Source organism: Diabrotica virgifera, chromosome 3, assembly GCF_917563875.1.
Source record: "Diabrotica virgifera virgifera chromosome 3, PGI_DIABVI_V3a".
NCBI classification, from domain to species: domain Eukaryota; kingdom Metazoa; phylum Arthropoda; class Insecta; order Coleoptera; family Chrysomelidae; genus Diabrotica; species Diabrotica virgifera.
In genome coordinates, this window is record NC_065445.1 from 216,189,463 (window position 1) to 216,216,201 (window position 26,739).

The 26,739-nt window shown below is 35.2% G+C and overlaps 1 protein-coding gene across 1 annotated transcript in view; it reads left to right on the forward strand.

Annotated features, from left to right (window-relative positions):
* Positions 1-26,739, forward strand: part of LOC114338156 (potassium voltage-gated channel subfamily H member 8-like) — an 816,479-nt gene that overhangs the window by 158,095 nt on the left and 631,645 nt on the right. The window contains exon 2 of the mRNA XM_050647257.1: positions 10,733-10,958. Within this exon, the coding sequence (XP_050503214.1) occupies positions 10,733-10,958 (226 nt within the window). The remainder of the gene's footprint in view (positions 1-10,732; positions 10,959-26,739) is intronic.

Below are 26,739 nucleotides of genomic sequence, written 5' to 3' on the forward strand. Positions count from 1 at the left end.
GTAATAATAATATTTTCATTTACTTGCACTGGCCAATTGTTTGTGTGACACGGTGACAGGAAAATACAGCGTGTTTTATATGTTCGTTCATGGGTATTCTTTCATTTTTCCTACTGTATGTCATATTATGTATAAGTTTTTAATTTGTGAAAACTGTCATTATAGATAGCAGTGCGTGAAGGGTTTAAAGTATGCGTGAAGTAATACAATATATTTTTTCTACAACCGTGTTAAAAATGTAATTTTTAGCACTCCATATGAGCGTTAAAAGTGATACTTTAAGGCACTAGTGCTTTAATAGTATATTGTGCAACAAGTGCAGAAAGGTACTAATTTCTCACGAGTTTGAGAAGTTGCGGTACGAGCGCAAGCGAGTGCCGCAATTCAAACGAGTGAGAAATTACCTTTCTGCACGTGTTTCACACTAAACTTTTTCTACAAGCACAGTTTTTCCTAAAAATAAAAATCACAATTTCCAAACGACGATTAATTATAATAGGTACCTATGTGATAAATTTTAAACTGTATTTAATTAATACCTACTAATCAATTTAAATTCCTTATACCTAAATAAATTGCACAGAAATCAGTTAAAAAATTAATGCACTGCCTTAATTTGTTTAAATTTAAACAATTATTACACATTATTGACATTATGCAGTCACGGATTTACACAAAACCTACTTCATTCGACGTGTCTTGCACGGGTTGCTAAATCCTTATTGGTTATTTGATAATTATAAAATGTTTAATAAGAATAAAATTGTAAAATAAAACAGTTGTAACATCCATAATTTAGTTTCTATGCTATAGTTAAATATAATAATTGTCTTATAGGTTATATATTTGTCTAAAGTTTAACCACGGATGTAAACAAAATATAACGTTACTCAGAATGCGGTAGTCCACGGATGTAAACGAATATAACGTTACTCAGAATGAGGTAGTCAACTGTGCAGAAAAGAACTTTGCGGCACAGAAACGTCACTTTGCGGCACAGAAACGTCACTTTTCTGCACACTAATGTCAAATATCTTATACTGTGAGAAAATATCAAGTTTGCTAACATAAAACCGTGCAGAAAAGTGCACTTTGAATAGTGGTTGTAGAAAAAATATTTTTAAGGCACTGCAGTTTGTATTGACCGTATAGGCAATTTTGATGTAATGTCAACAAAATATAAAAATGGAATGTCAGTCAAGTTCAAGTAAAGGTTTTTGTAGATATTGTCATGTAATTACGTTTGTAGAAAAAATATTGTATGATATGCGTGTTAAAAAGTACATTTTTAAGGCACTCATGTGAATTGCAGAACTCGCTATCGCTCATTCTGCAAACTTTCACATGCGTGCCTTAAACGTGTACTTTTAACACTTATATCATAAATAACTATTAAGAGGAAACAGTAGCGATAAAAAAGTTTATTTAAAGAAAGTGTATTTTTGTGTTCTTCTTAATGGCGGTACAGGCTAGTTTTTTTAATATTGTATTTAATTACAGAGTAATTTCCACATATTAATATATTTTTCAAATTGGGCTCTGTACCGCCATTCTTTATTATATTACGAATACGTGTGCCAAATATCTCGAAAAAATATTCAAAATTATCGCAATTAGTCGCAATCTTGGAACGCGTTTTCGCTACCTGTTGATCGCTACTGTATCACCTTAAATGGGATTTACGTTTTCGCACACTTTCAATGGGTTTTTGGCACACTTTCATATAATCAAATATCCTTAACTTTCGCGTTGTCATGGTGATGATAATATGAGCAATGACTTGCAACAAAATTTTTGACAGTTTTGTGGTTTGAAAGTAGTTAGGATTTTTAAATGTCAAAGTTCTAAAAATTGTAGAATAGAAATGAATTCCAGTGACGAAGAGTTACAGTTTTTTTTATTTGTTCGCAAATCGCGTGCGTTCGCAAATAGCATACTTCACGAACTGTTTCATAAATAACTATTTTTCGGCATTTTTATTTGTTTATTTATGTACCACCTTTTGATGGACCATACAAATATAACATCGATGTCGCAACTTGTGGCGTACGCTGACAACATACCAATTATTATCAAAAACTTAAATAGTTTAAAGAAAGCATTTAAGAAGTTGTGCAAGGAGGCATTCAAGAGGGGTTTGGCAATAAATTAAAATAAAACAAAATAATATGCTCAAAAAAATGCAATTATTCTGACCAGGTTAAGTATTGGCGAATATGAGTTTGAAAATTAAGAACCCCTTAAAAATCTTAGGGTCTCAACTCATGGAAATACAACTTCCTCAAAGATAAGAAGTTTAGGTACTCAGATTAATAAACTGAAAATGTACATAATCGTAATCATACCTATACGGTACCTGACACAAAAATATGAAGAAAGACTGAGAATGTTACATGGAACAATTAGGAATACCTAGTGCCCAGGGTACCTACTTCTTATGGAGTTTTCGGCAAATTCATTAAAAAATTAGTCAAATATCATTAGTTACGAGATAAACAGTAGGTACTTTTGGCACCAGGTACACCGGCGATCACTTCCGATGTCATATTCGTCGTCAGAAGCCCCAAAAATCCATAAGTAATGAATTTTAACTAATTTTTTAAATAATTTGCCAAAAACTCCAGAAAACGAGGTAAACAGTAGGTACCCTGGGTACGAAGTACTCCGTAGAGCAATTCCGATGTCATATTCGTAGTCAGCGACCCAAAAAAACCCCGAGTAATGATTTTTGGCTGATTTTTTAATGAATTTGCCGAAAACTCCATAAGAAGTAGGACCCTGGGCACCAGGTATTCCGAAGATCGCTTCCGATATCACATTCGTCGTTAGCGACCCCAAAAACACCCGAGTAATTCTTTTTGACTAATTTTTAATAAATTTTTTGCCGAAAACTCCTCAAAACGAGGTAAACAGTAGGTACCCTGTGCACCAGGTACTCCGGAAATTACTTCCGATGTCACATTCGTCGTTAGCGGCCCCAAAAACCACCCGATTAATGATATTTTTTACTAATTTTTACTGAACTTGCCGAAAACTCCACAAGAAGAGGTACACAGTAGGTACCTTGGGCACCAGGTACCCCGGAGATCACTTTTGACATAATAATCGTTTTCAGCGACCCCAAAAACCCCCCGAGTAACAAAATTGAACTCATTTCCGCCGATAATTGACGAGTTCTGAATTTTTTTTTTTTTGTCTGTTTGAGATGCACTTTAAGGATGCATTTTTGTCTGCAGTTTTTCAATGTTATATCATGGCTCCGGTTCACAAAGTTTCCTGGCGCATTCACGAATCGAATGCAAAAAGAATTATTAACATCCGTCTTGTTCTTTTATTTTCGGAGGTTCAGTGCTTTATTGGAGCTGTCACCAATTAGCGGACCGCGGTCCGCATCCGGACCGTGGGTTATTTTTGTGCGGACCGTCAATAAATTCAGAATATACCTAGTGTTTGGCAATTTTGAAAATGTTTGGCCATGAAATTGTGTACACTATGTACAAAATCTCGTGAACCTGAGTTAATCATTTTGTGATGTTAATTTATGCACAAAACGATGTCGTATTAATACAGCATTACTGAAAACATCAGAGTGCATATCGGTCGCAGTCACGCAATTTAGTATGAAATTAAAATATTCTAATGTTTTTAGGCTTTATTATTTTTTCGGTTATTTGTATTTTCAAGGTTCATGAGGTTTTGCACCAACACTACTATGTGTATGTGAAGCCGCTTTATCAAGAATGAACTTTATCAAAAATCGGTAGAGATCTCACTTAACAGATGAATATCTCAACTCCCTAATGGGACTCAGTTGCACTAAATTCACTCCAAAGACAGGCTGTACATAAAAACATGTCATTTTTCTCTCTGATAATTTAATTTTGTTCCCTTATTGTTATACTTACTAATCATTAATTTTGAAATTAAGTAAACTGTAATATAAAATTGTCATGTGCAATTTTTATATTAATTTCCTTTCTACTATATGTTAAGTAGGAGTATTTTTCAGATGTGCATTTAATTAAAATATTTTTCAGATTTAATAAGTTTGCAACAAACACCTTGCATTGAAACTAATGTAGAAAAGATAACATGTTAATTAGCATTTTTAACTATGATTATTTATTTTCAATTCCTCAGTTTCCTTTCTACAAAATTGAAGATGGTTAAAAACTGCATTAGCATTCAAAATATAAATTCCTAACTTTTAAAATATTCTCAGTAACAATTTACAATACTGCTGTTTTCAAAATATACTGATAATAACATCAAAACGATGAATTTATATTTTATTTATTGTACCAGGAAAATTACAGGAAAGTATACAGTAACCAAAAAACAATCAGATATTATTAGTTTTCCTTTCCATATTAGTCCATGTGTGAGGCCAGTTTCGTATGAAAAATGTTTCTGACTCGATTTTTTTGCGGATTCCTGTTCAAAAATGTCCCCTTTAAACAAATCAGAAGGGTGCCGGGTGAAACAATTTTTTAAGCTAATTCAAAATTACTTTTTTGCCTCGAAAAAGTATTTTTTGGTTTCTTGGGTAATTGTAAACAAAAAAAGGTCTCTTGTCATATTTCTGAAAAGTTGATAGTTTTCGAGTTGTAAGCGATTTAAAATCTGAAAAATTAAAAAATATGCATTCACGATGCTTGAAAACTTTTAAGTTTTAATAAAGTGACAGATATTTTTTGTTTAAGAAGACCCAAAAATGTTAAAAGCATATTTTCGGGGGCAAGAAAGGTAATGTTTTGAATTTGTTAAAAAACATGTTTAACAATTTCTGCCAAAAAATTTCGCCCGGCACCCTTCTGATTTGTTTATAGGGGATATTTTTTAACAAGAATCCGCAAGGAAACCGAATCAGAACAGCCAAACACGCAGCATAAATCCGGACCCCGGAAGTGTCATTGGTTTTCAAAACGGACCCCCATGGAAACTAATTGGTGACCCCTGCTTTATTGCTTCGACTATGACGACGTGATACTAAAATTGTGATAAAATTGACAAAAGTTACAAAACGTGACTAAAATTAAAGTGATAAATTATATAGTACAAAAATATTGATTTTTCTGCAGTTTTGTACGTTGGAGATATAAAGGGGAGTTCATTTTAAAAATATTTAATAGATGATCCATTAGAGATATAAAGCTCCAAGTCTTCCCTTTTGATTCGATGGCGAGAAAAACAGAAATATCCACTTCAGAATCCATTAAAAGTTGCGTCTCGATGAACGATCATGAATAAGTGGACGTCGCGCGACGGCAGGCGGTTAGACGACCCTTTTCAGTAATCGTGTCAACAAGACAAAATGAAACGACAGTAGGTCGTTGTGTTGGAATTTTAGGACAGGACTGGGATATTAGTGGATACCATATATTTTAATATGTAATTTGCAGTAAAAAATTAATTTTGAATAAAAAATCGTTAATCAATAATAACTTACGGTACGGGAGAACCGAATAAGTTAATGAGCTGTAAACACGTAGTGTCTCGGCTCTTGATATTTTGTCTAATATTAGTGAAACTACCAGTTTTTAATTATAGTTAAAGTGATCAAACTAACTTTAAACTGTAAGTTTTATACCACATACATTATTTAATCGTATATTGTTTTCACCCAATTTTGAAAAAATGTGAAAACTTTGGATTATCCACGTCCGTCTGTCCGTCTGTCTGTAACCACAACTCCTCCATCATTATACTAGGTAGAATGACAAGTGAGGTGTCAAATGAAAGCTTATAATCCAAGGATGGTACTAAAGGTGAGAAATTTGACCCAAACTATCTGTCCGTCGGTCTGTCCGACCGCGAATATAACTCCTTCGTCATTATACCAAGTAGAATGACAAATGAGGTGTCAAATGAAAGCGTATAATCCAAGGATGGTACTAAAGATGAGAAATTTGATTTTGGCTGTCTGTCCGTCGGTCCGTCCGACCGCGAATATAACTCCTTCGTCATTATACCAGGTAGAATGACAAATGAGGTGTCAAATGAAAGCGTATAATCCAAGGATGATACTAAAGGTGAGAAATTTGACTTAGGCTTTCTGTCCTTCGGTCTGTCCGACCGCAAATATAACTCCTCCGTCATTATACCAGGTAGAATGACAAATGAGGTGTCAAATGAAAGCTTATAATCCAAGGATGGTACTAAAGGTGAGAAATTTGACTTAGGCTGACTGTCCGTCGGTCCGACCGACCGCGAATATAGGTCCTCCGTCATTATGCCAGGTAGAATGACAAATGAGGTGTCAAATAGAAGCTTATAATCCAAGGATGGTACTAAAGGTGAGAAATTTGACTTAGGCTGTCAGTCCGTCGGTCCGTCCGACCGCGAATATAACTCCTCCGTCATTATACCAGGTAGAATAACAAATGAGGTGTCAAATAGAAGCTTATAATCCAAGGATGGTACTAAAGGTGAGAAATTTGACCTAAACTATCTGTCCGTCGGTCTGTCCGACCGCGGATATAGGTCCTCCGTCATTATGCCAGGTAGAATGACAAATGAGGTGTCAAATAGAAGCTTATAATCCAAGGATGGTACTAAAGGTGAGAAATTTGACTTAGGCTGTCAGTCCGTCGGTCCGTCCGACCGCGAATATAACTCCTCCGTCATTATACCAGGTAGAATAACAAATGAGGTGTCAAATAGAAGCTTATAATCCAAGGATGGTACTAAAGGTGAGAAATTTGACCTAAACTATCTGTCCGTCGGTCTGTCCGACCGCGAATATAACTCCTCCGTCATTATACCAGGTAGAATGACAAATGAGGTGTCAAATGAAAGCGTATAATCCAAGGATGGTACTAAAGGTGAGAAATTTGACTTAGGCTGACTGTCCGTCGGTCCGACCGACCGCGAATATAGCTTCTCCGTCATTATGCCAGGTAGAATGACAAATGAGGTGTCAAATGAAAGCGTATAATCCAAGGATGGTACTAAAGGTGAGAAATTTGACTTAGGCTTTCTGTCCTTCGGTCTGTCCGACCGCAAATATAACTCCTCCGTCATTATACCAGGTAGAATGACAAATGAGGTGTCAAATGAAAGCTTATAATCCAAGGATGGTACTAAAGGTGAGAAATTTGACTTAGGCTGACTGTCCGTCGGTCCGACCGACCGCGAATATAGGTCCTCCGTCATTATGCCAGGTAGAATGACAAATGAGGTGTCAAATAGAAGCTTATAATCCAAGGATGGTACTAAAGGTGAGAAATTTGACAGGCTGTCAGTCCGTCGGTCCGTCCGACCGCGAATATAACTCCTCCGTCATTATACCAGGTAGAATAACAAATGAGGTGTCAAATTAAAGCTTATAACCCAAAGATGGTACTAAAGGTGAGAAATTTAACTTAGGCTGTCTGTCCGTCGGTCCGTCCGACCGCGAATATAGCTCCTCTGTCATTATACCAGGTAGAATGACAAATGAGATGTCAAATGAAAGCTTATAATCCAAGGATGGTAGTAAGGTGAGAAATTTGACTTAGTCTGTTCGTCGATATGTCCGACCGCGAATATAACTCCTCTACTATAGGTAGAATGTCAAATGAGGTGTCAAATGAAAGCTTATAATCCAAGGATGGTACTAAAGGTGAGAAATTTGACTTACGCTGTCTGACCGTCGGTCCGTCCGACCGCGAATATAGCTCCCGTCAATATACCAGGTAGAATGACAAATGAGGTGTCAAATGAAAGCTTATAATCCAAGGATGATACTAAAGGTGAAAAATTTGACCTAAGCTGTCTGTCCGTCGATCCCTCCGACCGCGAGTATAAATCCTCCGTCATTATACCAGGTATAATGACAAATGAGGTGCCAAATGATAGCTTATAGTTCAAGCATGGTACTAAAGATGAAAAATTTTACCTAGGCTGTCTGTCGGTCTGTCTGTCTATCCGCGAATACAACTCCTTCGTTATTAATACAGATAGAATGACAAATGGGGTGTCGAATGAAAGCTTTTAACCTAAGTATGGTATTATTAAAGATGAGAAATTTGACGTCGGAGTTCCGGTTTTAGAGTTGCAACCGTAAGTATTTACTATTTTAAAGTCGCCGAAAGAGAATAAGTGATATATTATTCAACGTGGCTTAGCAAGATGAGAACGAATGTAAAATTTTGGTTTTTACGTAATTTCCGCTTAAAAAGTTATAACCGGAAATGCCATTATTCGCGGTGTGCAAGTATTTGGAAGGGATACGAGAAACGATCGTGCGCGAATAGCGGAGAAATATTGCAACTTTCTTAAATAATTCATATTGTCCATTGAAATTGTCAAATTGACGTACATTTCATACCTACTGTCATTGAAGAAGAAAAATTATATGTTGTTTTACAATATTGATATTATATGCAATTATTATATAAAGGTAAATTAAATTAATTGTATTTTTCTTGCAGTACTGCATTTTAATAACTAATTTTTTTTACTACATACAATTGTTTACGTTTTAATAACATAACCTGAATCTTATTTTTTCTTCTTATTATTTTTTTGGACTATGGCCTTGACAATTATTATCCAGTAACCAGGACTAATATAATTGGCCAATATAATTAAAAGTGCGAATAAATTTGCAGAGCGTAGAAACCAGGTGTCGTTTTGCCGAACTTGCACGGTCCCAATAGACTCAGAAATAGTATATGTAACACATAAATCGAAGCGTATTGAAAGGTTTGAATCTTTAGAGTTATTTCTGTGTAAACAGTTTAGTAAAAATGACTCAAAATTAGTAAATTTGTATATTAATCCACGCAAAGTTACACGAATAATTCAAATATCGACTTCCAATTCTACTTTCGATTACTTTGGGTGAAAACCTAGGACTTACGAAGTCCAATTTTACTTGTTTGCGTATTTAAACCAGTTTTGTTAGTTTATATTACTGTCTACTACAGCAGTTATTTTAAATAGACACAGGTTTATGGATTACAAACAATTTACCAGTTTTGTTTTTTGCGGGAAACGAAAGTAATTAGTTTCGGTAGTACCGTAAATAAATTATCAATATGTCATCAGATGTTACTATACAGAATGTCCCAGCGAATAAATCTTATTCTACCGCGGCTGCACAGCAAAATTTCTTCTCAGGAAAAGAAAACGCAATACTTTTTAGCGCTATTAATAATACACCACTTCAAGATTACCTTATTTCCTAAGGTAACTTAATAAATCCCAAAAATATCTTATTCTCGTCTCGCCTATCTAATAATCGAATATGCATGTATTTAAGTAGCAAGCAAGCTGTTGCGGATTTTATGACAAACTATGGTTCCATAAAGGTACATGGGGAAATAGTCAGGGCCAGAAGGCTAATAACGACTGCAGAAAGAATAGTGCTATCAAATGTTTGTCCAAGTATCCCACACGAAGTAATCATCCAAGAATTAAAACATCTCGGCCTAAACTTAGTTTCTCCAATCACTTTCTTAAAGATCAGTGCCTCTCTTCCAGAATATAGCCATATAAAAAGTTTTAGAAGGCAAGTGTTTATTAGTCCGCATAACACGACGATCCCAGATTCAATTCTTCTAAATTATGATAATACTAATAATAGAATATCCATTTCGCATGCTATATCTGTAAACAAATAAATCACATTGCTAGTAACTGTCCAAGCAATAAAAATTCTTCTTCTCAGCCCTTAGGACCCTTAACCCCGCCTACTGTTCAATCTTCTGACTCTCCTACCAATGCTGGTAATCAAGTAAACCAAACTTCTAATAATGATCAAAATAAAAATACCGAAATATTTCCACAAGTATCCATACCAAACACCTCTAACTCTACATCAGTGGAAACTATAAATCCCGTTTCTGAAGCAACCCAAGATTTAAAAACTAATGAAAATACTCCACTGGAATCTTCTGCTACAGCCGAAGATATAGAGATAATTTCCTCACTCTGTCCCTCCACCAAACGAACCATAGAGAAAACATTATCTCCACCTGTTGAAAATATTGTTGATAATCAAACATTTCTTCTTCCTTCTCAGCCTCATAAAACCAAAACTCAAAAGAATAAAAAACCTAAACCCTCATTACCTATCCCCGAATCGCTTGAATCATATCTAAGTAATTTAAAATACATTTAAATAAAAATCGTATATAGCGCTGCAGAGAATTCATTTTCATGTTTGCAAGTAAAAAATGTTAAGTTTTTATGCAAAGTGAACGTGAATGTAATCAATGTTAAGTACATCCTTTAGCATTTTTTATTTTCGAACATTTATTCTAAGAATATAAAGAAATTTACCTTCTTTGTAGAAAATTGATCGAGCTTACTCGAAAGTTGATGAAAATTTACTTTCATAAATACTTGAAAATCAGGATCTTTATCTGAGTCATAATCGTAGATAAAGAATATATGTCATAATCATCGTAGCTCTCAGAATTGTCACTATTAACAGTAAAAAGCCATTTAGATTTGAACAATACGCATTATCATGGACACATAACATTATTTTCATGCTTATGCATATGCATGTCGCTTGCCAAATTTTAAGAAGTTAATCTGGCACCATCTATTATTAGGAGGATAAACTAAGTAAAATTTTCTGCTTTGCTTTGTCCCTTGCCATCTTTTACATACTATTTCGCGAAAAATCAACATTTGTCCGTTACCATTGTTTACTACCGAGCCCCTCAATTTACCTTGTAATATTTTTAATTTAAAATAAGTCTATTTAATCTTGTTTAATTGATCCTTTCTTTTTCAGAACTTGTTAAGCTCGACACCGGCGCCCCTTCCGGAATATAAAACAGCTTCCGTGAAGAAGAGCAGATTTATAATCTCTCATTATGGCATGTTCAAAAGTGCCTGGGACTGGCTAATATTAATGGCTACGTTTTATGTAGCTGTAGTTGTGCCCTATAACGCTAGTTTCGAAACAGAAAGGCCATCTGTGGTACTCGACGTCTTCGTAGAAGCTTTATTTTTTATAGGTAAGTTCACTTTCTTGTTAAACCATAATAATAACCGATAAGTATAAAAATGTAAGTGTTGCTTTTAAAAATCTTAAAGTTTCTCAATAACAAGTAAATTTTAGGCCTTTAGGGAACTATGTTCAGAGTGGTTGTACAATACAGGCATGTACAGTGGCGAATCCAGAATTTGGGGGGGGGGTCATGGATCTTGAGGGTGATTTAATTACTTTTCTCTAATGCAAGGTCACGTAGTATTGCCAGCCCTAGGATAAGTGAGTCCTTATGGGCCTAAAATTTTTTTTGTTTGACAGCTCTCGGTTTTTCTCTTTTTTTAGGATTATTTAATTAATATTTATTTTGGTCTGGCGAGGTCATAAACCCGTGACACACCCTTTTATTCGCCCCTGGGCATGTACATACATGAAATTAATAATATAATTTTAGGGGGCGTTGTCTGTATCAGGTTTGGTGGTTTAACTGGAATTAAAGAAGGGTTATGATAAACAGACAATATTATAAGTTTAAAAAATTCTTACCAAGTCCTGCGTCACTGATCACTGATCACGTTTTAATTAAATCATATATGCAGTTTCTACATGCGATTTCACAACGTTTCCGTATAGAGGTTTTAATGTTCTTTACGGATTAACGGTTATTTCATATCGGATTATTGTCTGTCAAAGAAAGCTGACATACGAGAGAGTAATTTGCACTTTTTGCTGCTTTGTTGGGTTAGCAGAAAAGAGTTTGAACCCGTAGGAAAGATTCAAGTACTTGATGTGTCCTCAGCGGAGAGTGACAGTCAATAGCGATTACTGTTCACAATGTTCGTTTTCGAACTGATATTTAGCCCAAATAAAGGCTCATGAATTTTACTCAACCGTTTATCGCAGTGAATGAGAACTGTCTCTAGACACGGGTAAGAATCAATAGAGGAAGTTACCTCACTCGCAATGTCCAAGCATAATAATTTTTTGTATTGGGTAGGGATGAATTGGTGCTATTAAACACTGTTGGCTTAAGGAAAAGTTTAAAACCAAGCATTGTAATTATGGGTTTCATACAGTTAAAAAATATATAGTGCAAGTGTTACCCCTCCCTATTAACTTATTTATTTTTAGCACACAACCAAGACGGTCGGACAGGTCGATTTTTAAAATAATCATAGTATATTATTATAACATAAATGTTCCTAACTTTACGCGATATCTCTTCAGGTGAGAGGCATAATTGGACCGTATTATGTAATACCGGATTAAGCGCCAAAATGTAGTTTTGAGATATATCGGTTTAAAGATTTTAAATTCGTTTTTGGTGCTATTTCTAAATATATAGTACTGACATATTTCATATTTACTATATTAATGCAAATATAAATAGACTTTTACATGTGTTTTAAATTTTTTAAAAATAATTTATATTTTAAAAGTTATTCGATCAAATGTCGCTTAATTCGTTAATGCTTTTTTAAGATATGCATGAGTTAAGATCCGAATACCGGATTAAAAGACATATTTGGCGCTTAATCCGATGTTTCAAAATAAAAAAAATGCGTGTTATAATAATGTTTTATTAAATTTTTCGCGTTAATACGTATAAAAAGTTATATCGTTTACATAGAAAATACACCAAAAACATATTAACTAAGATAAGTCTTCAATATCGAAATCCAACGATCCATTAAAACCGTCAAGTCATCTTTTCTGTAAATGGACTCACTGTATTTAAATGTAATTTCATATAATATAATCCGTACCTCCGGCTCTGGTAATAAATTTTCATTTTTTTCCAAGGAAAAAGAGACTGCACTTTTTTCTAAACCTATACGACATATAAGTTTGTAATTTCTAGAACTTTTATTCATAAGGCTTAGATTATTCATTTTGATGGATTAAAAAAAGTAGATCTAAGCTAACTATTTTATTATGCACGTCGTGTAACCTGATAAGAAATGACAATACTCTGATCACTTCTTGGTTGACGACTGAGGCACTATGATACAATGATTCATTAGAGCTCGAAATTTGTTTTAAAATAACTAATTACCTGAAAAAGGATGTCTTTTAATTCGATATCTTAACCTTCGGAGTACGAAGACTGGGTCAAGCGTGACCCGAAATTCACTTATTTCTTAATATTTTATGAAATAATTTTTTTACAAATCCGATTGATCGTAAGTTCTCCTTATTTGTTTCGGTCTATTTTTTCGTATATAATTCGTGAACGTGCAAATTACAGTTTTTTCTCTACGTAACATCTATGATGCCGGGTCAGTCCTGACCCGGTCTTCGGATTTCGAAAAATATTTTTAATATGTTTGTAGGTACACGTAAATCGCAGTCGTCTCTGTTTACGGGTATACGTATTCAAATATATGGCTGGAGCGAATTTACCTATGCCCGTTTTCTGTAAGGTATTAAAATCTGGCCGCCGGAGCGAACTAGTGTATTCATCATCATTCTCTTTGCCTTATCCCTATGCGGGGTCGGCTTCCCTAATTGCATTTCTCCACACAATTCTATCTTGGGTCATATCAATGTTAATACCCTTTACCAACATGTCCTGCCTTATCGCCTCCCCCCAGGTCTTCTTTCTTCGTATTGGGTGATTAACGTCTCGACGTTGAACATGACCAAACCATCTTAACCTATGCTCTCTCATTTTGGCATCAATTGGTGCCACACCTAGACTTCCCCTAATATACTCATTTCTAATTTTATCCTTCTTTGTCACTCCACTCATCCATCTAAGCATTCTCATTTCCGCCACATACATTCGTTGTTCCTCTTTCTTTTTCACTGCCCAACATTCAGTTCCGTACATCATAGCCGGTCTTATGGCTGTTTTATAGAATTTTCCCTTCAGCTTCATTGGAATTTTTCTGTCACACAACACACCACTAGCTTCTTTCCACTTCATCCATCCAGCCCTAATTCTACTGCATGCATCTCCATCTATTTCTCCATTACTCTGTAATACCGATCCTAGGTACTTAAAACTATTGCTTTTCACAATCATTTCACCATCCAAAGATACCATTTTATTTGTAGTAGCCCCATCTTTAAATGAACATTCCAAATACTCTGTTTTTGTCCTACTAAGTTTTAAACCTTTTTCCTCCAGAGCTTGTCTCCACTGTTCCAGTTTTTGTTCTAAGTCTCTTTCACTATTTCCTACTAACACGACATCATCAGCATACATTAAGCACCATGGAATGTTACCCTGTAGTTTCGCTGTTATCTGGTCCAAAACTAATGAGAATAAATACGGACTAAGCACAGAGCCTTGGTTCAATCCTACTTTCACATGAAATTTATCAGTCTCTCCCACACCTGTCCTAACACTAGTTGTTACTCCCTCATACATATCCCTCACAATCTTTACATATTCACCAGGGATTCCTTTCTTATTGAGTGCCCACCACAGAATCTCTCGAGGGACTCTATCATATGCTTTCTCAAGATCAATGAATACCATATGAGCGTTTGTTTCTTTACTCCTGTATTTTTCTACGGAGTAGAAATTTATTTACGGAGCGAACTAGTGTATACCCATGGGAAACCATCTTAAAAAATTTAAATACAATAATTTAGAATTATAATGGTTATGTTTGTTTGTTTTTTGTTGAATTAAAGATACTGTTTATTAATACTGACTATTTAAAACATCCTTATAAATAAAATGAGAATGGGTCACGCTTGACCCATCTTCGTAATCTACGTAAGTCAAATAATCTCCGTACTCCGAAGGTTAAGCGTTAGAAAATATGTTATGTTTTGTAATAAAGAATTAACCGACTCTTCATGGCGCTTGATTCGTTATTACACTTACAAAGATGCGGATTTTTGTTTATGACAATGGATTATGTACCATTATTGGCGCTTGATTTGATATTACAATTTTTGTTGTAAGAGTTTTTAATTCTTTAAAATCGACTTGGCGTTTAATTCGATATTACAAATCCTAATGTGAGATTTTTTTTAATAAAATAAAAAATGTCGCTTAATGCAGGCATTTGAAAACTGCTTTTTTTTAATTTTCTTTCAAAAAACATATTTTTATACATAGATTTGCACCCTAGCTGCAAGATGGCACTATTATCTCGATTTTGGATTTTTGGCGTTTAATCCGTTGTTACATAACGCGGTCCAATTTGAGTGTGATTATTAATAGCAAATATATCATTGAAAAAAATTTTTATTTATTCTAAGGGACTTTCAGCCCTCGGTAATAATGTATTCTTTTATTCTGCATTTAAATGTTTCAAAAACATTTATTGGTTTTCTCAGGATTCGAAAAAAATTATACATTTAAAAATAATTCGATCGAAATTTTCCGTCTACGCTCTCAAAAAGGTTTAAAGTATTATACATTTTTTAATCAGTATTTTAATATTTATGTATGATATTATAAGTGTTAAAAGTACAACTTTAAGGCAGACATGTGAAGGTTTGCAATTCACTTGAGTGCCTTAAAAATGTACTTTTAACACGTATATCATACAATATCATTTCTACAAACCTACAAACGTTATAAATTTATAAAACACAATATTTTTGTTAATTGCTGAAACCATGAAACCTGTTACCCGTAAAAGGTAGAACTGGTTGTCTACACTCGAGAGGAATGTCTAAAAATTCTTAGCGAAAATATTATACCGTTACATAAACTTGTTTTTTCTACAAACGTCTTAAAAATGCAATAATACAGTTTAAATTAAATTTTAAAAAACCTTTTTCAAATTGCGTAAGTTGTACTATTAATATTAATGTTAATAAATGAAATACCTATAAATATTTTGACGTTTGTTTTCAAAATTTGACATTTTACTTTTAACTGCAGTGCCTTAAAAATTTTAAAGCACCCAGTGCTATAAAGTAACATTTTTAAGGCTTCTATACTATAGAGTGCTAAAAATTGCATTTTTAACACGTTTGTAGAAAAAAACTTTTAAATGAGGTCTCAAATGATGTACTTTCCCATTTAAAAATATCAAAGTTGCTATAATATATCAGTGCTATAAAGTAACATTTTTAAGGCTTCTATACTATAGAGTGCTAAAAATTGCATTTTTAACACGTTTGTAGAAAAAAACTTTTAAATGAGGTCTCAAATGATGTACTTTCCCATTTAAAAAAATCAAAGTTGCTATAATATATCAGTGCTATAAAGTAACATTTTTAAGGCTTCTATACTATAAAGTGCTAAAAATTGCATTTTTAACACGTTTGTAGAAAAAAACTTTTAAATGAGGTCTCAAATGATGTACTTTCCCATTTAAAAAAATCAAAGTTATGTCTGTCACCTGAAGGGGGATCGCGTAAAGTTCGAAACATTGATGCTGTGATGTACTGTGATTATTTTAAAAATCGACCTGTCCGAGCGTTTTGGTTATGTGCTAAAAATAAATAAGTTAATAGGGAGGGGTAACGGGTAATGGGGTAATGGGTTAAAATTTAACCGTCTGCAGCTTGGTAAATTCCAACGGAAAATTAACCTAGTTACTCTATAGGATTAATACTAATAGAAAAATAAATTCCGTTGGAATTTTCCAAGCTGTAGACGGGGTTGTGAATGGCAACTTTTAGAATTCCCTCTTGTCTTCACTGCAGCATCCATCTGGTTTGCAATTTTTAGAAGCCATGGAGGTGTCACTAGGAAAATGGTCCAATGAGTTTTTCAATTAAATATCTTTTAGAAATATTTTTAATATTTTTATTAGGTTGAAAAACTTTGACTTTCATTTAGCAGATGCCGCTAGGCACCTACTCCATAACGTCAGTTGCAGTGCGAGGACCACTCCCGGAGGCTTGTCACTTGTAGCGGAGAACAGCAAATCTACGCCTCTCTGATGATGCCTCCAACAAGAGGTGAAAATCGTCGATTTAGAGTGCTGGTTTGCGCTCTCTGTACTAAGTGAAAAATAAGACAGTTTTGCGTTCGCATTGGAACTGAATAAAAATGGTATATATTTTTGTATTATTTAAATAAGAGCTGTTTAAATTTTTTGTTTTACATGATCCAAAGACGAGTTCTGATCATCATCATCATTCTCTTTGCCTTATCCCTATGCGGGGTCGACTTCCCTAATTGCATTTCTCCACACAATTCTATCTTGGGTCATATCAATGTTAATCCCCTTTACCAACATGTCCTGCCTTATCGTCTCCCCCAGGTCTTCTTTGGTCTTCCTCTCCTACTCCTTCCAGGAATCTGCACTTCAGCTATTCTTCGTATTGGGTGATTAACGTCTCGACGTTGAACATGACCAAACAATCTTAACCTATGCTCTCTCATTTTGGCATCAATTGGTGCCACACCTAGATTTCCCCTAATATACTCATTTCTAATTTTATCCGTCTTTGTCACTCCACTCATCCATCTAAGCATTCTCATTTCCGCCACATGCATTCGTTGTTCCTCTTTCTTCTTCACTGCCCAACATTCAGTTCCGTGCATCATAGCCGGTCTTATGGCTGTTTTATAGAATTTTCCCTTCAGCTTCATTGGAATTTTCATGTCACACAACACACCACTCGCTTCTTTCCACTTCATCCATCCAGCCCTAATTCTACTGCATGCATCTCCATCTGTTTCTCCATTACTCTGTAATACCGATCCTAGGTACTTAAAACTATTGCTTTTCACAATCATTTCACCATCCAAAGATACCATTTTATTTGTAGTAAATGAACCATTTCCATCTTTAAATGAACATTCCAAATACTCTGTTTTTGTCCTACTAAGTTTTAAACCATTTTCCTCCAGAGCTTGTCTCCACTGTTCCAGTTTTTGTTCTAAGTCTCTTTCACTATTTCCTATTAACAGTAAGTACATCATCATCATACATTAGGCACCATGGAATACGACCCTGTAGTTTCGCTGTTATCTGGTCCAAAACTAATGAGAATAAATAAGGACTAAGCACCGAGCCTTGGTGCAATCCTACTTTCACCTGAAATTTTTATCAGTCTCTCCCACACCTGTTCTAACACTAGTCGTTACTCCCTCATACATATCTCTCACAATCTTTACATATTCGCCAGGGACTCCTTTCTTATTGAGTGCCCACCACAGAATCTCTCGAGGAACTCTATCATATGCTTTCTCAAGATCGTCAAAAAGACGAGTTCTGATACCCACCGCAAAATCCATTTTTTTCTAAAAAAATTTTTTTCAAAAAATTTTCTACCGTTGGCTTATTTTTGAACATTTTGCCTTGAGATTGTTCTTAGGTATTCTTTGAATTGCAATAAACATGTCTATTAAAATTAAAGATAAAATAATTTTACTATAAAAAAAAAGATATAAAAATCTGCTTGAAATGTTGATTTCAAACAATATCCCCGTCCCTCACCCCACCAGTATATTAATTAAAATTAATTAAAATGGGATTTTAATAATATTCAAACATATTTCTAAATCATAATAATATAAATAGGGGAGAGTTGAACAAAACGGGATACCACTCTTGTTTATTTTTATTACGGAAAAAATGTTAAAGAGATTATCATATTATTATTTTTTATATGTATAACATTTATTGACGCATACAAAAAACATATATTTAGCTATTTTTAATGACTGGAAAATGATAAAAAAAATATTTATTAAAGTCCTGCACATCCCGTTTTAGCATACCACGGTTGGATAAAACGGGATAGGTTCACAATATTTAATTTTTTGCATTAAATTATCTAAAAAGTATATTTAAGTAGATATAATATTGCAAAGCAAAATTTACCGTTGAAAAAACGATATCTTCAGTAGTCAGAGACTTAAAAATAGGCCTTTTTTATGTTTTATTGCAAAATGGGAAATAAGACATTTTATTTAGGACTAGGTACGTATATCAGAACAAAAGTCGCATAAAAATTTGTTGTTCTTTTCTGCAGTATGAGAACACGCTTTATCGCTATTTAAAAAATTAATAGGCGAACAAATAAATGGGTGTATAAAACGGGACATAAAAAACTGTATCCCATTTTATCCAACTTATAAGTGTCCCGTTTTGTCCAGCTCAGACATTTTTCAAAACAAAAATGGCTCCTGCCTAAACGTGAAAGTAAAATTAGATAGACTACACATGAGAATATCCGTTAATGAGTGCTTAATTAAATGTAACAGTCACCGGAATTATATGTTTAGGTATATGTAGGCAATATAATGTAGAAAACAACACACTTAAAAGTACAAAGTTACCAAAAAAGTAGAGTCAAACAATTCTAAACACAACAACTTTTCATCAAATAATGGCAACGAGGTAAAACGAACTGAGAATGTTAAAATGACGACTAGGAACAAGTTTTCGTCGTTGTCCGATTGATAGCAGCACTAGTTGGGTCTCTAGGCTAGGTATCCCGTTTTATCCGACTATCCCGTTTTATCCAACTCTCCCCTATAATACAGAAAATGTAGAGGGATAAAGAAAATTGTAAGTGTAATAGGAGAACAAAAATTTCCAAAGGTCTCTTATTTAAAATTTCATTTGAAAGATGTTTGCGTTTATTTGTTTTGTATGTAACAGAAACTCGAATTCAATTTATCTGCTGACCTAAAGTAATCAAAGAGTCGCAAACGGTTGAAAATCGTTGAGAAGTCGCTTTCTGCATATTGGGATCTAGGAGTAACAATAAAATGAGTCAAATATCTTATATGTATTATCTTATTTTTATAGCATTTTTATTTTAAAATCTTGATGAAAATTCAATTTTATATTACTTAGGATATATGGTAGATTTAATTTTATAATAAATATGATTAGGTTTACAAGAAAAGGTATTTATAAATAAAAGGTAAACACATTAATGAACAAAATAATAATAAACAAAAGATAAATAATTGAAAAGTAATGTTGTTTTCTGAAGCCAAAACTGACTAGCATATTGTTGTAATTTTAAAGTGTTTATTCTAGTTTTTGCAGAGTTTTGTTGTGAGTTTTGAACGTATGTTGTTTTATTAGGTGCCAGAGGATGTATTCCGTCGAGGAAGAACTTAAGCAGTCTGCTGCAAGGAAAACTCATGCTATTATAAATTAGTCTCAGGAGTATGTTTCTTTATGAATTTTTCGGACTCCGTATAGGTGTGGTGTACTACTTTAGTGCAGTGTTATTATTCTTCTTTCGTAGTGTGTCAGTTGTTCCTTAAATTTTTGCAAATTTTTGTATAGGTATTTTATTTTCTAGTATTTCCGTTCGATCCTTTGTTATAGCCCGAGAGGTAGTGTCAGATTTGACTGGAGCATTTTAGCATGGCCGTTTTCTTTTTATTTCGTTAGGAGTTCAAAGCTTATTAACAAATGATGAGTCAGCTAGCCCAAAACCGGGGATTTTAGGCAATAAAAGGTAAAATATGAAACTTGATGGAAAAACGCTACCCTTATATGTCAAATATTTATCTTCGTGACTTACATCTATTAATGGCTTAGAATACTTGGCTCCCAGCTTTTACCCAGGCGACTCGGGTTCGATTACTGGCGTTGGAATTCTTTTGTTGTTTTTAGATTGACATTTTGATTTCAAAAATAATTATTTTTATAATACCACGTTTTTATTATGTATACGAGATAATATAAAAAAAAGTCTATATGTCTTTTATAAAATCGTAAACTATGCATTTGATCATAATATGATTGACCTTAATAAGCAAATTTATTTTACTTGTACACTTTTTTATATTGTGTCGTATAAATAATAAAAACGTGGTATGTATTATCAAAACTTAATTATCTTTCAAATCAATATGTCAATTTTAAAAACAAAAAAAAATTCCAACGGCAGGAATCGAACCCGAATCGTCTGGGTGAAATCCAGTAGCTAGGTATTCTAGACCATTATACACGTAAGTCACGGATATAAATATTTGACATATAAGTTGTAGCGTTTTTCCATCAAGTTTTATATTTTACCTTTTCTTGCCTAAAATCCCCGGTTTTGGGCCAGCTGACACATCATTTGTTATGATAATAAGCTTTGGAACACCTAACTAAATAAAAAAACAGCCATGCTAAAATACATCGGTCAAATTTGACACTACATCCCGGGCTATTAGTTTTACATAAGGTCCATTTTTTGACCATTTATTTGAATTTTGCAACAAAGGTAAAGGATCCAACGGAATCACTAGAAAACAAAATATACAAGAATTACACAAATGAGACAACTGACAGACTAGCAAAAAACAATATTAACACCACACTACAATAGGACACCACACCTATACGGTGTCCCAAAAAATCATAATGAAAACATACCACTGAGATCAATTTGTAGTAGCACGTGTTCTATTTGCAGCAGACTTTCCTCCTAGAGATAATACAACCTCTAGCGCACAATACAACATACATTAAAAATTGAAAAATGTCTAAAAAAAACTAGCAAGAACACATCTCCATTAAAACAATTGACAACAAAAACTAACTAAGGACTATCATAGGACTACTAACACTGTACATAGACGATACCTATTTTCAACTCAAAATTACCTCTATAATAGTCCAGTCGGGTTAGACGAATAACAGTATAGCATTACGCTATAATATTTCTGCTAATTATATTATCTTATTTCTTTTATTATTTTTTCTCAAAAACCAAACAACGTTAGTCATTCGAAATGCACATTCAAATATAAAACATGGTTTTAACCTGTCACCATCTGTTTTCTCATCCACATAAAGTGTGTCAACAACTCACTATGTATTCGAGTGTTTTTTGTTGTAACTGTGAAAGCATACACCAGACCTAATAAATGATTTATAAGTCAGTCATCTAGTCAAAAGGGAAGAACGATAACAGTAATCGTTGTGGTAATTCTTTTCAGTAACAACTCGACAGGCAGCCGCTTTGGGTCGCACCAAACGCTCTCATTTTTAACAATCGACCTTTCTTCCGAGAGACCTAAACAAAACACATTTTCGTTCCAATAATAAAATTACCGTTTGTCTTATTATATTCATTTTTTAATTAAATTCCGCAACTCACCCATCGGAATATTGGTGACCCTCGCGAGTATTTTAAACCGCCGCGAAAATTTAAAAAAGAGTTAGTGTTAATAATATTACTTATTTGCCGGTTAATAATATTCAGTGAACATCGAAAATGACGGACGCTAACACCAGTGCCAATACCAGTGCCTCAGTGGATCGGATTTCAGTTAAAATCCCACCTTTCTGGCCCAACGATCCTGAAATATGGTTCCTGCAAGTAGAAAACCAATTTACACTGGCAAATATAACAAGTGACGCAACCAAATTCAACTATATAGTTGCCAATTTAGACACAGCCTACATATTAGAAGTTAGGGACATCATTGTTTCACCACCAGCCACAGAGAGGTATGAAAAATTAAAATCAGAATTAATCAAGAGACTTAGTGCATCACAGCAACAAAAGATTAAAAGACTACTCGAGCATGAAGAACTGGGCGATCGAAGACCTTCGCAGTTCTTACGACATTTACAGTCTTTAGCAGGCACAACGGTACCAGAAAATATTGTAAGGTCTCTGTGGTTAGGTAGACTGCCAGCGTCTACACAGGCTATTCTAGCTACTCAAGCTAAAGCTAGTTTGGACGCAGTTGCCGAGCTAGCTGACACAATATCTGAAGCGATAGCTCCTAGGGCCCAAATTTCAGAAGCTTCTAACGCTCTTGAAAGTACCATAGAGAAATTGACAGCCGAATTAGCTGAAATGAAAATCCAGCTATCCAGCTTGTCAAATGCTCAAGCACAAACTAACACATACCGTCGAAACCGCAGCAACTCAAGAGGCAGACCTTATCCTAGAGACAGGAGCTACAGCAGGGAACGTAATAGTGATATTTGTTGGTACCACTACCGTTTTGGTGACCAGGCTCAAAAGTGCTCTCCTCCGTGCAAGCACCAGGGAAACGTCGCGGGCAGTCGGTAGATGCGGCATCCGATCGAAGCCCAAAGTCTCACCGCCTTTACGTAACAGACTATGATACAAAAAAACAGTTTTTAGTCGACACCGGTGCCGATCTGTGCGTTTTCCCGCGGAAATATGTACGGGGTGCACGCGAAAAGACTTCATACGAACTATACGCGGCCAATGACACTAAAATCGCGACATACGGCTATGTGAACTTGACGTTAAACATCGGACTACGGCGTGATTTTACGTGGCGATTCGTAGTGGCGGACATTTCAAAGCCCATTATCGGAGCCGATTTTCTTTCCCATTTCGCGCTCCTAGTGGACATTGCTAACCAGTGCTCAGTAGACAGTACGACAACTCTTCGAACAAAGGGACTCGTTAAAGAGTGTTTCGACGGCAGCGTAAAGACTATCGCGGAAGCGTCGCGTTACCACGAACTGCTGCTACGATTTCCGGAAATCACGCGACCCGCCGGTATCGTGAAAGACATTCAACATCAAACGAAGCACCACATCGATACAACACCAGGTCCACCCGTTTTTTCGAAGCCTCGACGATAAGCACCTGACAAACTGCAATGGGCTAAAAAAGAGTTCGAAAATCTTCTACGACTAGGCATCATAAGACCATCGAAAAGCAACTGGTCTACTCCACTGCACATGGTCCCGAAGAAAGGTGAGGAATGGAGACCCTGCGGAGATTATCGACGTCTCAACCAAAAAACAGTTCCAGATCGATATCCAATTCCGCACATCTAAGATTTCGGTCAGGCGCTAGCTGGTAAGACAATTTTCTCTACAATAGATTTAGTGAGAGCATACAACCAGATACCAGTAGACACCGATGACATACCAAAAACCGCCGTTACCACACCATTTGGGCTGTACGAATACTTATATATGCCTTTTGGTTTACGAAACGCAGGACATACATTCCAGCGTTTCATAGACGAGATTTTACGTGGTCTAGACTTCGCCTACGCCTACATCGATGACATTCTCATTGCATCAGAATTCGAAGAGCAGCATATGTCGCATTTAGAAGAGATTTTCAAAAGGCTCAAGCAGTTTGGCGTTGTGATAAATCCAGCGAAGTGTCAATTCGGCAAAAACGAGATTACCTTTTTGGGATACACAGTATCAGACGGAGGACTCACACCTCCACAAGAAAAAGTAGCAGCTGTACAGAATTTCACTCAGCCAAAAACAGTGAAAGACCTACGCAGATTTCTAGGTATGTTAAACTTCTACCGAAGGTTCATACCCAATGCAGCTGAGCTACAAGCACCACTACATGATGCCCTAAAAGGTAATGTCAAAGGAAAAGCACCAATCGTATGGACACCACAGCGAATCCAAGCCTTTGACGACTGCAAAAACAGTTTAGCTAACGCTGCTTTACTGAGCCACCCTGTAAACGATGTTGATATCTCCATCACTTGTGACACTTCTAATTTTTGTGCGGGAGCTTTACTACAACAAAAAACGGATACAGGTATGAAACCTTTAGCTTTATTTTCTAAGAAATTCTCACCTAGCGAAAAGAAATATAGTGCATACGACAGAGAACTATTAGCTATATATCTAGCCATAAAACACTTCAGACATATGATCGAAGGCAAGGACATAACGATATACACAGACCAGAAACCAATCACCTTCGCCTTTACTCAGAAGCTAGATAAATGTAGTCCTAGACAGTTTAGATATTTAGACTATATAGGACAGTTTTGCACTAACATTCAGCACATTTCTGGTTTAACAAATATTGTGGCAGACGCACTATCTCGAGTCGATAGCATCAAGAAAGATATCGACATCACTGACTTAGCTCTCGCACAAGAAACTGATCCAGAACTGCAAATTTTAAGTGAGAAAACATCACTAAAAATGAAGAAAATACGCTTTTCCGAACAAAACGTGAGTTTGTACTGTGACACATCAACATCTACAGCCAGACCATTTGTACCGAAACCAATTCGAATGGCAATTTTTCGCACCATGCATAACCTAGCACATCCCGGATTCAACAGTTCTGTGAAGATGATCACACAGCGATATGTTTGGCCATCCATTAAATCAGATGTGAGGAAATGGACTCGAGCGTGTATACAGTGCCAAAAATCGAAAATATCGCGCCACATTGTTTCACCTACTGGAAGTTTCCTACCACCTTCCAGCCGATTCGAACATGTCCACATAGACATTATAGTGATGCCGGTTTCAGAAGGAAACAGATACTGTTTAACATGTGTCGATCGTTTCACACGTTGGCCAGAAGCTTTCCCGATGCCTAATCAAGAAGCAGACACAGTAGCCAGAACATTTTTTTCTGGTTGGATAGCTCGTTTCGGCACTCCCAAGCGCATCACAACAGATCAAGGTCGACAATTCGAATCGCATCTCTTCAAATCAATATGCAAATTAACTGGAACTACCCATTTAAGGACAACCGCCTATCATCCGCAAGCAAACGGTATGGTAGAAAGGTTTCATCGACAGTTAAAGGCAGCAATTCGATGTCATGAAAACATCCGATGGACCGAAAGCCTACCTGCAGTGTTACTGGGCATACGAGCAGCGTGGAGAGAAGATTTAGGTACTTCAGCCGCCGAACTCGTGTACGGAGAACCATTGTGTTTGCCAGGTGAACTATTGTTTTCGTCACAAAGAAACACCGACGACAATGCTCACATTTATTTAAAAACGCTTCGAAACCATTTCGAAAACCTCCGTCCTACGCAACCGTCGCATCATGGATCCAAAAGTACCTTCATTTTCAAAGACATGAAAACCACATCTCACGTTTTCATACGCCGTGATACAATCAATAGCAGCTTAGAAAACCCATATCACGGGCCTTTTCCAGTTGTTAAGCGAGGTGACAAGACTTTTGTCGTCCGGGTAAATGGAAAGGAATCAACAATTTCCATAGACAGATTGAAACCAGCTTACGAACTTCACGACTCTACCCATCACGGAACAAAAGAAATGACCAGCAAAACAAACAACAACAGACCGAAGAGGAAAGCAAGATTTACTGGAACTTACCAAGAGAGTGTTAGTTCAAAGTGAATCAAGTGATTTTTTTCTTTCTCCTCGTATAAACTTTGCATTATCTTTTTTTTACCTATTTTCATTTGTTATTATGATATATATATATATATATTATGTATTATTTTATTGACTTGGTCACTCGGAAGGGGGGTATATAGCATTACGCTATAATATTTCTGCTAATTATATTATCTTATTTCTTTTATTATTTTTTCTCAAAAACCAAACAACGTTAGTCATTCGAAATGCACATTCAAATATAAAATATGGTTTTAACCTGTCACCATCTGTTTTCTCATCCACATAAAGTGTGTCAACAACTCACTATGCATTCGAGTGTTTTTTGTTGTAACTGTGAAAGCATACACCAGACCTAATAAATGATTTATTAGTCAGTCATCTGGTCAAAAGGGAAGAACGATAACAGTAATCGTTGTGGTATTTCTTTTTAGTAACAACTCGACAGGCAGCCGCTTTGGGTCGCACCAAACGCTCTCATTTTTAACAATCGACCTTTCTTCCGAGAGACCTAAACAAAACACATTTTCGTTCCAATAATAAAATTACCGTTTGTTTTATTATATTCATTTTTTAATTAAATTCCGCAACTCACCCATCGGAATAACAGGCCTAACCTTGCATTAGGAGCTGCCCCAAATTTTATTTTTCTAATCTTTAGGGAGGGTTAATATTAGTATAAATTTAAAATCTCGACTGAATTCCACCGTTGTGTTAGCCGCCATCTTGATTTTAAACGAGAACGGTTTTTGATTAATATCTCCGCCATTTTCAATTTTTTGACAAAAAGTGTAGAAACTGAAATTGTTGAAAATACGATTTTCTATAATT